The sequence below is a fragment of the Epinephelus fuscoguttatus genome, linkage group LG17, assembly GCF_011397635.1.
Source record: "Epinephelus fuscoguttatus linkage group LG17, E.fuscoguttatus.final_Chr_v1".
NCBI classification, from domain to species: domain Eukaryota; kingdom Metazoa; phylum Chordata; class Actinopteri; order Perciformes; family Serranidae; genus Epinephelus; species Epinephelus fuscoguttatus.
In genome coordinates this window covers 35,497,264-35,511,096 of record NC_064768.1, presented here as the reverse complement: position 1 = coordinate 35,511,096, position 13,833 = coordinate 35,497,264, and the positions used below count along the sequence as shown (strand labels likewise).

The following is a 13,833-nucleotide window of genomic DNA, read 5'->3' as shown; positions in this document are numbered from 1 at the left end:
TGTTCTCCGAGTGCTTCCAGCCTGATTGTTGTTTATGTGCTGGTTCCTGAAGCTCCTCAAGTCTCATGTTTGTGCTCTAACATCGCTAAGGGATCCTAGTTGCCCATGTGGAAGTTAAATTTGAAGATATTTCGTCATGTGGAATCAAGGTAAGTTAATAAATATCAAAGTCACACCTACAAAAAAAGCTTTTCTCCCTTTTATCTGAATGTGGTTTCCATCTTTTGCTTCTGCACAGCTTGCAGTCAGTCCCCTAATGAGATGTCCAGCCACAAAGTCCAGGTGTGTCAATCTTCTGTCGATACCTGAAATACCATGCACAGATATGAAGAAAGTTAGCTCATGCAGACTGTGATACATCATTTCACCTTGATCTCGTCACAGAGGATGTCTCTTCAGATTTTGCCCTGCACAGTGTCTCAGCTGCTGTCTGCTTCCCAAGTCCGCAGAGGTGGCTTTGCAATCGGTGACTGGGAACTCCACCAGGTATGAGTGGCAATACAAAAACTGGTAATATAACAAAGGTTGTCGTTCTACATGAGTGTATGCTCACTGTGACAGCTCTAATGGTGATCTTTGTACGTCTGTGGGCTCTTGCATTGGTTTTTATACATAAGTCTATTCTTGGCCTTGTTTCCTCTTATCTGTCTACACAAATGTGTAGAAACCAAAATCAATATGGCCTTCGGTCTCACAATATTCTACAAATACTTGGTCTGTAGCAGTGTTTGAGTGGGTGGAACATGTCAGGTGGTATCCACATGTATGCCAGAACCAAAGGTTTCCCAGCAGAACAATGCATTGGAACAAAATAATCAAAGTTATTTCACTTCACCTGTCAGTGGTTTGAATGTTTTGGCTGATCGGTGTATGTATTTATGCCGTTTGGTCATGAATTAAGCAAGGTATGGGACAGGTTGAAATGTTGACTCAGTGATGGCGCTAGATGAAAAGTCAAGTGGATTATTAAGATGTATCAGATCATCAAATATCATGGATCTGATGGTGATGCTAAAGGAAAGTCATAATTTATCTCAGAGGAACTTTGAATATCTGTAGTGAGTTTGATGGCAATCCATCCAGTAGTGGCTGGGATATTTTAGTCTGGACCAAAGTGGTGGACTGACCTACTGTACCGTAAGATTGTACTTGAAAAGGTTTGCAGTGTGTTTAGCAACTCCTAATCTCATTTCACACCAATATGACCACAGACAATTGTTGTGAAACAAGGAAGGAAATGTGCATGTGGCAGTGCACAGCAGCAGGCAAATGACTTTGAAACCTAACAAGAATGGACTCAAACAATTGTATACTCTAAACACAGAGTTGAGGATTTGGATGTGACTTGGGACTTGTTGGTCTTGACTCAGGTAGTGACTTGTGACTTCATTGCCAAGACTTGAGATGGCTTGTGACTTTGTCCCACCTGTGGCATAGGGTTGCTATTACACTGACTGTGTTAACATGAATGTTGAAATAAATTCCAATTTCAAAGACCTACAGAAATTAATATTAATAACTCCAATTTTCCACCAGCTCTGTGTCATTGCAGTGGGGCCTCCCTAGTGTAGTGGTTAGAGCACTCGTCTTCCATGTGGAACACAGGGTCCGAAATCTTCTGGGTTTGACGTCAGCAAAGGCATGCGGTTGCAAGAGGTTCCCACCGCCAAATCAAACAATCAGATTCTTTAAGGAGTTACTCCAGAATCTGAGCCAAGTCCTCAAATGAGGGCACATTTCAAGCCCGTTGTAGACGGGAGGGTCCAGATATACAAAGCGATTCATTCTGTGTCATTGCCGTGTGTGCAGATGTACAGTGTTTGGCTTCCTCCTGTGCTGTGAGTGCCTGGAACTCTTTGTCCTGGAAAAGTCCACCAGGTGACATGAAATGCGTCATCAAAGACAAAGCAGCTCTATCACGTCACAGAGCTGGTTGAAAATTGGCAAAGTTTCCCTAAAGTTGCCAAATTTGGTCCAAGAATAATCTACTGTGCTGAGTTTTGTTTGTGCTTCATCTCTTTGCAGGTGTCTGTCGTGGGCGTCATCAGAGGAATGGCTCCCTTTGTGACAAACATCCAGTACTCTGTGGATGACATGACTGGTCCACCATTAAGTGTGCGGCAGTGGGTGAACACAGAGGCCAGTAGCATCAAAAGGCTCTCAGAACCACAACTGAAAACTACACTGTTTTTCATATAAGTTTTAAATTCTGTCTCTCACAGGACTGTGCACCTGCTTCTCCTGGAACGTATGTGAAGGTCACTGGAAGTCTCCACAGTTTCAATGTAAGTAATACAAACAAAGGATTTAGAGATGATGAGCTTTAAAGGAAAGTTAGCATTGATTTTGTGACAATGTCTGTGTCTCCTTCTTTTTTATGTTGCGTTAGGGTCAAAGGTCATTGCTGGCAATGAAAATCCGTTGTATCAAGGACCTGAATGAGATCACATCCCACATGTTGGAGGTGGTACAAGCCCATATGCAGTTTTTTGGAAAGGTACAAGAACTTTTTGTTAATTTTTATACCACAACGCTGACAAATATTCAGTCTTTAACAACAGACTTCTTTATTTAGCAGAATGTGAGATCCACTGAAACCTAACACTTGACATATCATGTAGTACATTCTTAAAAGGTTGAATCACTTCAGCTACTTATTAAATGATATATTTTGGTGGTTTGAGTTGAAGGTGTGAGAAAGAATAGTATCAGTAACATTGTTAACACTGTGCTACATTACAGGGAAATACAAAACTGTACTAATGAACCTTCATTAATATAGGCCTATATTTTATCTCCAAGTGCACGTCACACACTGAGCGAGCCGCCTGTTAATGATGCTGTGGGCTAATGGGCACGTAGCTACTTCCATGTTTCAGATGATACGTCATGTTTGTAGTCGACCAATGAAGATGAGTTTACATATCACCTTGGGTTCGTCCTTCACCTTCTCAAAATGATCCCACCCTTTGGATTTCCTGCCCGACATGTGGAATAACCGCAGGTACCAGCCCTGGAAATTAGAGGCCGTACACATGCTGCGTCTGTAACCGCCTGGAAAATGCGAGGTCAGGCACTGGGCACTACTCTTGAGCCTTTTTTGTGCCAGCTTTCAAGAGCATGATGGCAGGTTGCATCTCTAACAAGCATCAACCTTTCTGGTTGACTAACATTTGGTTGACCACTAGGGGGCAGCCCTTGTGCAAACATCACAAAGAATCAGTATAAAGCTACTATCGTTTACCCTCCAGAGTGCTTTCACCTGGTTGTTGTCACTACAAACGCTTTGTGTTCTCCGTAGCTGATGCTATGGCTACCTGATTGATTATTTGTGGAATTACCTGTGTATTAAAGTGCCTCTACGGGTACTCGTATTTTGTGAATCGCCTCTACTTGCCTGATCGACTTTAACTACAATCAGAGCATGTGAGCGGAGCGGAGCAGGTGAAAATTTCCGCTCCTTGCTGGCAGACCTGTCACTTTGCGCCGCTCGTCCACTCTGCTTGGTTCTGCGCATTCTTCGCTCTGCTCCCACTCCATCATAAATTTTATCCCGCTCCACTCGCTCACCACTCCGCTCAAAAAAACTGCGTCGTACTACCCTAACCTGTAATCTTCTATTCACAAATAAAACATGAGCTTGGTAGATTCTCCGGGGAAGCCCTCTCCCCTCTCCCCGCAGTTAGGGACCGTTCTACACGGTACCGCTGTCGGCAGGGTGGAAATAAGTCAAAGTGTAGAGGAGACGGACCGGGTTAAGCGGCCGACCTCCAGGGAAGCCCTCTCGCCTCTCCCCGCAGTTAGGGACCGTTCTCCAAGGTACCGCTGCTTCTTTTCTCAGTTTCTTTTCTGAAGTACACAGTAAACTCCATAATTTTGAAAGAAAATAGTGTGGGTGTGCGCAGGTGCAAAGATGCATTCTGGGTGGGGCATGAATGACCGGAGAGAAATTGGAGCGAGAGGTAAGGCTCCACTCCACCTTCTAAAAAAAAAAATAGCCGCTCCTTGCTCAACACAAAATCCTTCTGCTCTGACTACAATACTGCAAAAAGACATATCTGTGTTCGTCTGTTTGTGTTGATTATGCAGGCATTTGACGTGAACATGAACACCACGGCTGCCTTGCTGCCTGGACAACCAGAAAGCATCTTGCCAAAGAGTTTGTCCACCATCCAGGGTCAGGTGAGTACGTTTTAGAGGGTCAGTACACCCAAATTTCAGATGTAAATTTTCCCACTTACCAGTAGCAGTATTTAGTTAAACAGTGTACTGCCTTTATGTGTCAAGATTTTGAGCTCTTCACTGTCGCCTCATCTTAGGTAGGTGTGATTCTCACCTGATCACCATAGCGATGCAGCATGAAACTGCTGTGACATTAGCTTCAGTGCGACACTCGTTGAATCCTTTGAACCTTGTGCATTTCGTGAAATGCTTAATGACAGCACCACAGGGTTGAAAAGTAATGTCATGCTTCCTGTGTCAGGTGTTGCATGTAATCAGAAGTTTCTCCATGCGTGACATTGACATTAGTTTCAACGACCTGAAGAAACAGCTGGACTTCGTCAGTATCAGAGACATCAGGTACCTCTCGGCCTCACTCATCTTTAAAGTAGGCACATTAAGCACATGTTGGGTGATGATGGTCAGCTTGCAGAATCCAAACTGTCCTATCACTTGACATTCTGCACTCTATTGAAACAAGAATGAAGTGCTTAATCTACAACCTGTTTCTCTTTCCAAACAGAACTTCCTTGACACATCTGATAAATGAAGGCCATGTCTTTTGCACCTCTGATGAGCATCATTTCAAGTCGACGGAACATTAGCGGGCAACCTGGAGGCTCATGAAACATCAAGACATCACAGTCCTGGGTTGCAGCTGGTCAGGATGTACATGATGTACCCACATTTTTAGGGCGACATAACTCTTAATTGTTTTTGTTTAATTTAGTTATTTATGATGTACTGTAGCTGATTACTTTGTCTGTGTAGGTCAAAATTATGATGTGTCGATCAGTCTTCTTTATGTTTGACCATATATTCTTTTGTTTCTGATTTATTTGTGGGTACCCTACAAATCATGTCATGAGTGCTGTATATAAAAAAATGAAGTTCAAAATGTTCTTGTGCTCCTTTGTTGAAGACGCCTCTCTTAAGAACTACAGTCCCCATTTGTCTCTGTGTAGTCCCGTTTCCCAGCATTCAAGGTAGAGAACAAGTGGGCAAAGACAAACTGCAACATGCCTACTTTTGACTATCTGACATGAAGTTTGCATCTTAGACGGGTGCAGCTCTTGCATTTCAACAGTTATGACTGTCAAAATGTTCACAAGTTTATTGACACGAGAGCTTGTCTAGTGTAAACTGCGTTAGCTCCTGCAAATTCAATGTGTCTGCATGTGCCAAATCCGCCACAGGAATCTGATAATTTAATGTTTGTTAATAAACTAGCAAAATTCTCTAACATATGATGCATGCTGCAATCCATTGCAGATGAAGGGGGCCATGTTGCTGTGGCGTCGAGTTTATGTCAGTGCACTTGGGTGAGATAGACTTTGTTAGGGTAATCCTGACATCATTTCACATCATTTTTACTCTTGGATATTTTCCGTTCAAACTGTTGCAGTTTATCAAAAATTCTAAGCTCCTAACCAGATTCAGCATGTGTGGTGGACCATTTAGCAACTCATTTACGCCAATTTGAAGTTTGAATTCTATAATTTGCATCAGTTATGTATAGCTGTGTCATACTGTCCTTTAATACAGTAACACCAAATTATTAATTCCATGTTTTATGTGAGTAGCATGTGGTTGAAAAGTAGTACAAACACAAGTACTGCGACATTTAAACACTGGAAATGGGACATTTTTCGAACGGCAAACGAAATCCACAGAGAAACCATCATATTATAATTTTTGGGTGGTCTGCTTCACGTCATAACTTGTTGTCTCTTGTCATGGGTGACAATGCAACAGGATGACCAGTCACATTTTTGCTGAGTCGCCGTTGAAGTGTTGCTCAACCACTTGTAAATGTAGTTACGGCGTCACAGACTTGTTTGTCTCCTCTTTGCCACAACTTAACGTCGAGGTGCTTAAAATGTGTCTATGCATTTCATTAATTTCTGAGCCCCATTTTACCGTCACATTTCGCCACCCATTGCGTTGCTATTTGCACGGCAACACAAAGAAAGCATAGCATCAGCTAACTTAGCTACAGCAACAACCCATATGATTGGCGGCTACACTGCGTCACTGGAGCGCTGAAAAAGGTTTAGGCTAGCTCAAGTTTTAGCCACAGTGGCACGTTTTGGGCGTCAGTTTGTAGCTTCATGTCACCAGCTTCCACTGAAAATTACTTGTAGCCTGTTGCTCATAATGTGAACGCAGCATTACAGTTGACAAGATGCACACACTGTCAGTGGGTTTAGGAGTCTGAAACTGAGTGTGTCTGTGTACTTTTCCTAACAGTGGCTCATTGGACGAGCTGTTTGTGCAGCTCACACGAGTGTCCCCGGAGACGTGGATTGAAAAAACTGAGCTAATATAGGTCATGAAATGAGCTGTAAACAGAATTAGGCACATACAGTCTCAGAATCCCAACAGTAACCCATTATGTCAGTTACGGCAGTCAGGAGGATGATTTATATGAACACTAGCGTTACTCTTGGTGTCTATAAATGTCTCAGCTGTCACTGTCGACATGCTAAGACTTCCTTAATGATGAACAGTCAGCAGCTATCATCACACATGAGCAACAATCACAGCTGAAAACATTATGAAACATGTAATTGACTGATCAGACAGGTTCTGCAGCATTGTCCGGGAGTGCTATCTCAGAATCTGGGCCGCACCCAGTTTGAAAGATTTATGAGGTTTATGACGTCATCTTCTGTATTAATTTAAACCTGGGAAGCTGCTTCATGGCCCGAGGACACCTTACCTCTCCATACCAAGCACTCCCTCTTGCAACGGTGTGTTCGTTGGTGCGGCTCATTATGTTTGTGTGAATTGATATTATCAAAGTGTAAACTATTGCATGTCATTGCAGCAAGGCCTTACTGGCTGCCGATCAAGTCCAGGCAGCAGCAGGCAGCCTTGTGTAAGAGGCTGCTGCTCAGTGAGACAGTCACGATACTGCAGCTGACACTGACCTCCCTGTGTAGATATGAGGAATAGTGTGATCGTCTAGAGATGGGATAAAGCTCCAGGAATCAAACTCTGCATCTGTTAATGAAGTAACCAGAATTGTTTTTTTAACAGGAAGAGCTGTCCAGTGGCATAAGGTTAGCCTGCCGCTATCTGTGATGATTTACACAGAGTATTTGTAAGCGTCTGTTCCAGTTGTGCTCGTGTGCATTTCTGATTTGGCTTGCTAACATCACAGAGGCATCAGGATGCTTCTAACCAAGTACTTGTCACATTGATTAACAGCACCTGACACTCACCGCTGGACAGTGATGCCCACTTTCAGCAGTGATTGGCCAGGTGTGCAGAGGCAGTTCTTTCTCTTCACACAACTACTTTCATCACTCTCCATTTGCATGGTTGAGTGAGACTGCAGGAATGCATTTCAGGAGATACCGTCCAAAAGTGTGGACCATTACGATTCTTCATGTTGAGACAAGAAACACACTCCTACAATCGATGGAGACAGATTAAGGAGGCAATGTGGTGCAGCCAGGTGGAGGTTATGACCTGTGGCGCCTATAGGGGGGAAAGTTAGGACGATTCCAAGCAAAAATAGGTAAAAATTAGTATAAAATTATTAAACCATCATCATTAAGATTCTTTTTTCAAGTATAGAAATAAAATCAATGATCTCTTTGTTTTTTTACTTATTTTAGGCAGTAAAAGTTAAATATCCCCACTGAGCAAAACTGACCACTCCCCTGTATCTGCATGAAATGGTTTGGACCGGCCTTAGCGTAGCCTAGTAGCAGTCAGCAGCTGCGCTAGAACGCCACAGTCATTATCATGCTACCTAGTACTAACAGAGAATCCGGTTTTCACAAAAGGAAAGAGAGAAAGGAGAGAGAGGAGAGGCAAAAGAAAGGGTGTCAACATGTGACCCAGTTGTTCTCCAAGAAAGGTGGGTAGCCTATATTCTGTGAGTGGTAGAAATGAACCTGTTAGCTTAATGTCCATAGTGAAATAAGATATAAGCTAGCTACAGACTAGTGTTAGCCTACACTTCACTCCTTTAACCTACATTTAATCAGTGCAGGTAAATGTTTAGCAAGATATTCATATTAAATCAGTTGTCCCTGCCCCTTTTACCAGACTCAACAACAGAAGAGTCAGAAGCAGCAGCCCTGTCTGCCCATAACTTTACCTACAGCTGTCTGTACTGGATGCTGGACAGTTGGAAACATTAAGTAGCCTAACTCAGCCTGTACTAAAGTTACAGGCAATATTAACTAATCCAGTTAGATGCTTTAATTTAGATTGAATTATGGCCGTTAAATGACGTCTATAGATACAGACTTTATTAATCCCCTCATGAAGGGCAATTTATTTGAGCAGCTTGCACACACACACACACACACAGACACACACACAAAAACATGTAGGCTATATAATGTATGTAATCTAGTGGTGGTGATACAGAACTGTAGGTAATTTGGGTCAATGTAAATCCGGAGGATTTAGTGTCGTTCACTTATTGGTATCAAAAATCTGCTGTTTTCATTATTTTGAGATGATGATCTTAATTTATTTTGATTGAAAAGTTAATGTATATTTAAGTTATTTTTTTTAAGTCTTTCATTAATGTTAAGAAAATTTTCCATTTTAGGATTTTACAATAAAAATTACATTTAGACTGTAAAAGATGGCCTTTAGCACATTTTTTATGTCGGCTTTAAATCTTCATCAAATAGTGAATTGCATACTGTATGCAGACTGTTGCATGTACAACTCACTAGCAGTAAATATTGTACTGATAGTGTTGAACTACAAGAAGCAAGACAGCCTTCAGAGTTAGAGTTAAGCCTAGTTCACATAACACGATTTTCACAGCGATTTTGACGTCGCAGAGGATCTTGAGAGCCACCTTGGGTCGGAGGTGAGTCGGCAGAGTCCTCATGTGTGAACAAGCCTACGAGCAAGTTGCCCCCTCGTCTGTGACTGGGACTGGATATCTGGCATGCTAGAAAACTGGAGAAGTCTGACACGACTGACAAAGAGCATGAGCCAGTGAGAGGCGGGATACGTCCCACGTACATTGGGCGTGTTTTCTTGTAAAGTCACTTACAAATATTGCTTGTCGGGTTGCGTTTTTTTCCTCCTGCACAGCATTCTGTTCCATTTTAAAAAAGTTATGGCCACATTATGAAATTTGGTATAAGGTTTGTGGTCCTTGAATAATGTCGGCCCATTACTTGGATTGATTGCCATAAAAAATGTACAGACATTCATGGTCCCAAGAGGATGAATCCTACTGACTTCTGTGATCCCCAAACTTTTTCTATAGCACTTCTAGCAAGTAAAAAAAATGTTTATCCAGTAAAATAGTTTGTACGGACATTCATGGTCTCTGGATATTGAACCCTCCTGACTTTTTCTTATAGCACAACCAGCAAATTGAAATATTTTTGGTTGATAGAAATTCCTCAGTAGCTTCTGTTTCGATGCCATGAAATTTACAGACATTCATGGCTAATGGGCTAACAAAACTCAAATCTATGGGATTTATTAGAATTAAAACAAGCAATAACAACAAAAATCCCTCAGTGAGAGGCAGCAGGACCAGCACTCCACACACCAGAGCCTCCCTCCTCTGCTGCTGCTGCACAGGAGCTCTTGACCACCTCCTCCACGCCAGGTGTGCTGCAGCTCGTTAACTAATGCAGCCGTAATACCTGCTGTACGTCAGCATGTAAATCAAGTCATTGTGAGCATGTTAGAATGCTGACAACAGCTTTGAGCTAAATGCATTAGTACAGCCTCACAGAGCCATGCACTAGTATGGCTATGGGCCCTTAAGAGGCCAGTATGCTGCAAGAAGAAGTGCTTGTCAGACAGTTGAACAGCATCTCTTCATGTTTTTAATTTCAGCTTGGAATTAAGGGTCTGTGACCTTCAGTTTCTGCTATTTCCAAAGCCAATAATCAGCGACTGCTTCATGCAGCGACTGGTCAGGTGTGCTGAGGTGGGAATGCCTGTCTCTGCCTTCCAAGATAAAACACAAATTTTATCTTTAGTTCATTTCCCTCTAAAAGTTGAACTGTTAAAATGGCTGTGGATGTTTTGAACTTCCTCTGAACTGCAGGCACATTAATGTGTCTAATCATAGAGGAAGTGCATTTTGTGCCTTTTTAGAGCCGTTTCCACACAGTGAAAAAAACTGAGGTAGAAATAATCATTTGGCTTTTTTTGTTTTGTTTCATGTTGTTCCTGCGATGTGTCACTGTTGTCCAATCATACTAAAGAAATGAATGAAAATTTTCTTTGGCCTTGGGATTTCTTTTCCAAGCACATGGGACTTTCCTGGGGCGAATTCCCCAGCACTCCACCATGTCGTTCAGGGCGTCTACACGCGTCTACATTCTTAGGGAAAAACCCCAGACTCAAGGCAGCAAAGCACCAGGGGAGCTGAAGGCAGGGGAGGATGAAGAGCTGAAAGGCCTGCTGGGATTGCCTGAAGAGCCAGATAGACGTCTTTGTTTGGTGCTGTTGGTTCTCAGCGGGGCGTTAAAAAAAGTCTGGATCGAAAGAAAGCCAAAGCTCCTGAATGTGAGCAGCTTCAAACTGCCGACACATTTGCAAAAGAAACACTGCATTTCTTGGGATCTGACAAAGCTGCAGATTGACAGCTGCAGAGGCATTAATAATGTATAGCTTGTGCTGGTTTTCATTTTAGACAAAAGGAGGTAGCCCCAGAAAGCAAAATCTAAAGTCCAACAAGTAAGAATAAACTGTTTGGTTTCACAAAATGTGATTCCTGGCTGAATATTTTTTTATGCCTGTCTGGCTCATGTATTCTTCCAAAACATTTGTATTAAGACTGTCTCTTGTTTTGAGACACCCAGAGGCCCAGGAGGAGGAGGAGCTCCCGTGTGTCCTTCAGTGAAGAAGAGAGAAGTCATCAGTCCAGGTAAAGACACAAAAATATACACTCAGAGTAGAATTCACAAAGAATGGGCCGCTGGTGCTGATAGCACCATGAAGTGAGTATCACTTAAAATCATTATCTGCCTTCTCTCACGGATCGATTCGGAAACAATATCGCACTAATGATGTTACAGTGCAGACACGCCCATAACGTTTTGCAGCCCAGTGCAATTTGTCCTTTTCTATGTGACAAAGTACAAATGTTTTCTGTGCGCCACGAACAGTAAAATCAAAAAGTACTAATCTCCTTGCTCACGAGCACACCTGACATGACAATGCCTTCCTCTGGCTACAATCAACCGCTGCCAGGGTGTGAAACACTTAATAATGTGCTTCAGTTACAACCAACTCTCTGAAGATGCTAATAATTTCACTGAAACTGCATGTGCCTATTAGCGCTGATCTTTTTGAATTGGACTATTTTTTTGCAGTGCGTGTAATTTGCATAGAAAGGGGCCAGTTCTGCGTGCATGCAATGTGTGCATATTACCTGATTAAAACACGTGCAAATAGCACAGGAGCACTGAGACACTGTTTGCTTGGCAGTGCATTTATGGCTGCATTTGAGCCTTTGTAGAATCACAGCAGTTCTTCTTGTCTTATTTGCGCAGGTTTAGTGGCTCCTGAAGCTCCGCAGTCCTTTTGTAAATTTATTTGAGTGTGCTAGTCCTTCCACAGAAAGGGGTTTGAATAGGCATATTTTCTCAAACATAGGCGATATTTTTTCTGTTACAAAGGATATAGACCTCTCCAGTACTGATTTCAGTGATTGCACTTCTACTACAGGTGTCAGAAAACTCGGCATTTATGTGTGTGCATTGTACAAAGAAATGATTTAAATTTACAGGTACAAATAAAATGCACATATTTTTTAGATGAGCTCACGCTGGGCTCGTCGTACACACAGCTGGGACCTGACTGTCTTTATAAATCCTTCACATTCTGATGCTGCATTCAGGTAGAACTTGTCCACGCACTTTATGTTGTCCAGTCAGGCTCTTGATCTTTTTTGATCTTGTCATGGATTGAGAGAAGTTTTAAATACCTTACTGTAGGTCCCACCTTGGAAATTCTGAATTATCAGCAAATTACTCCAAAATTTGCACTTGCAAAATTATATCTGTGCAAAGAAACACACCTCACTAAAAGATAGGTGTGGCCCTGCACCAGCACCTCACACTGCAGAGCTGCTGAAAGAACCACACCAAAAGTGGTTCTTCCACTATAATCCATTATAAAATAATGGATGTAGCTACTGTAACGTCAACCATTGGTTTGTGGATGAGAGGCTGGAGCTGTGGAGGAGTGAGGGGTGGACCTCAATGGACATCTAGAGTGGTCATCTACCAGTCGGAAGGTCGGTGGTTGGAGTCCTGGCCCCTGCCGTCTACAGGTCTTATTTCAACAATCTATAACGCATAGTCACAAGTGCATGGCGCAAGTGCATATAGGGCATTTCCAACTCCACTTCTGTGAGTTAAACAGTGTGTATTTCAGGCACAACATGAGCACAAGGGGTTTTATTTAGTCCCTTAAATAATCATGAGTTTGCTTTGGCTGTAACATGAATTCAACCAGTCGGGGTATCATCCCCCATTCCCTTTAAAACCCAGGTGCACCTGTACCTGTTCCCTGTTATTTACATTGTGGATTCAGCAAATTGGAGAAGTTCTCTGTTGAGAGTAAAGGTACAGTCATGCATGAGCGATGGCAGGCGAGTGACTATTCATGCTGAATGTGTGCAGTGCCTGACGAAACAGACGTGGAAACCTAGCTCGCTAGCAAATATTAGCTAGCTTGCTAATAAATATAGCAAATTCTGATGTTTTTGGTACCGTTTCCACTGTCTCACTTTCCACGCCTGTCTCCCAACTAACTGCCAGCCCTGCCACATGTCTCATGTTGAGCGGATTGTATTTTTCATGTTCAGTATCACACAATATCGGCTGGTTAAACACGGCAACAGTTAATGTCCCCTCTACAGATGCTCCTTTTCCATTAGAAGCTGCTGTTTGGCCGGTCAAAGTTCATCAAAGTTGAACTCCACGCAATGCAACGATGTGGATTTGCTTATTTTATTTGCCCCTCTGCTTGCACTAATTTCACTCATGGGTGACCGTGTCAGAGAAGTGATGTCACTGCAGCAAATATTGAGGGATGTTTAGGCAGCAAAACTATAGGTCTAAACTTGAGAGAGGAAACAGAATTAAACTTTTAGCTTCTGAATAAATCGACGAAGTTACGCTGCTCGTCGTGACTAAATGCACACGTGTCTTCTCTGCCCTCTGCTATGTTCACATTTTAGACAATGTATCTCATTGTTCCTTATCCCTGTGTCCCCGTGTGTGTGACAAACAGAGTGTAAATGCACTGTGCATCTGAATAATGCACCCTTTGGACAGCAGGAAAATACTGTACCATTCTGACTTTAGCAGAGGTCTTTGCTGGTCAGTGGAGCATTTACTTTCCGCTGCCTCAAAATAGCAATTCAACAACAATGTGCCTGACCACCTAATTGTGAGACCAACATGCCCGTGGGCACACAGATGGGAGCAAGTACATTTGCTACTTACACAAAACAGGCGCCGGTTGTGAAAATAACATCTGCATAAGTCTGAAACTAGTAATTACAGTTAGAGGATAGGGCCCTACATGTTTACTGTCCAAGATACTGAACCTAAAGTGCTCCCGATGGCTGTGCTACTGGTGTGTGAGTGT

General features: G+C 42.6%; 1 protein-coding gene across 1 annotated transcript; it reads left to right on the top strand.

Moving 5' to 3' along the window:
- LOC125904791 (replication protein A 32 kDa subunit-like) lies at positions 1-5,233 on the top strand. The gene is made up of 9 exons (XM_049602426.1): positions 1-149; positions 239-282; positions 385-486; positions 2,026-2,139; positions 2,223-2,285; positions 2,390-2,497; positions 4,090-4,182; positions 4,484-4,581; positions 4,745-5,233. The coding sequence occupies exons 1-9, from the start codon at positions 137-139 to the stop codon at positions 4,824-4,826; spliced, it is 717 nt and encodes a 238-aa protein (XP_049458383.1). The 5' UTR covers positions 1-136; the 3' UTR covers positions 4,827-5,233.
- The last annotated feature ends 8,600 nt before the right edge of the window (positions 5,234-13,833 follow it).

Coding starts and splice junctions, on each gene's coding strand:
- LOC125904791 (XM_049602426.1), top strand. Junction 487..2,025: donor GTGACTGGGAACTCCACCAG/GTATGAGTGGCA, acceptor ATCTCTTTGCAG/GTGTCTGTCGTGGGCGTCAT. Junction 4,183..4,483: donor TGTCCACCATCCAGGGTCAG/GTGAGTACGTTT, acceptor TTCCTGTGTCAG/GTGTTGCATGTAATCAGAAG.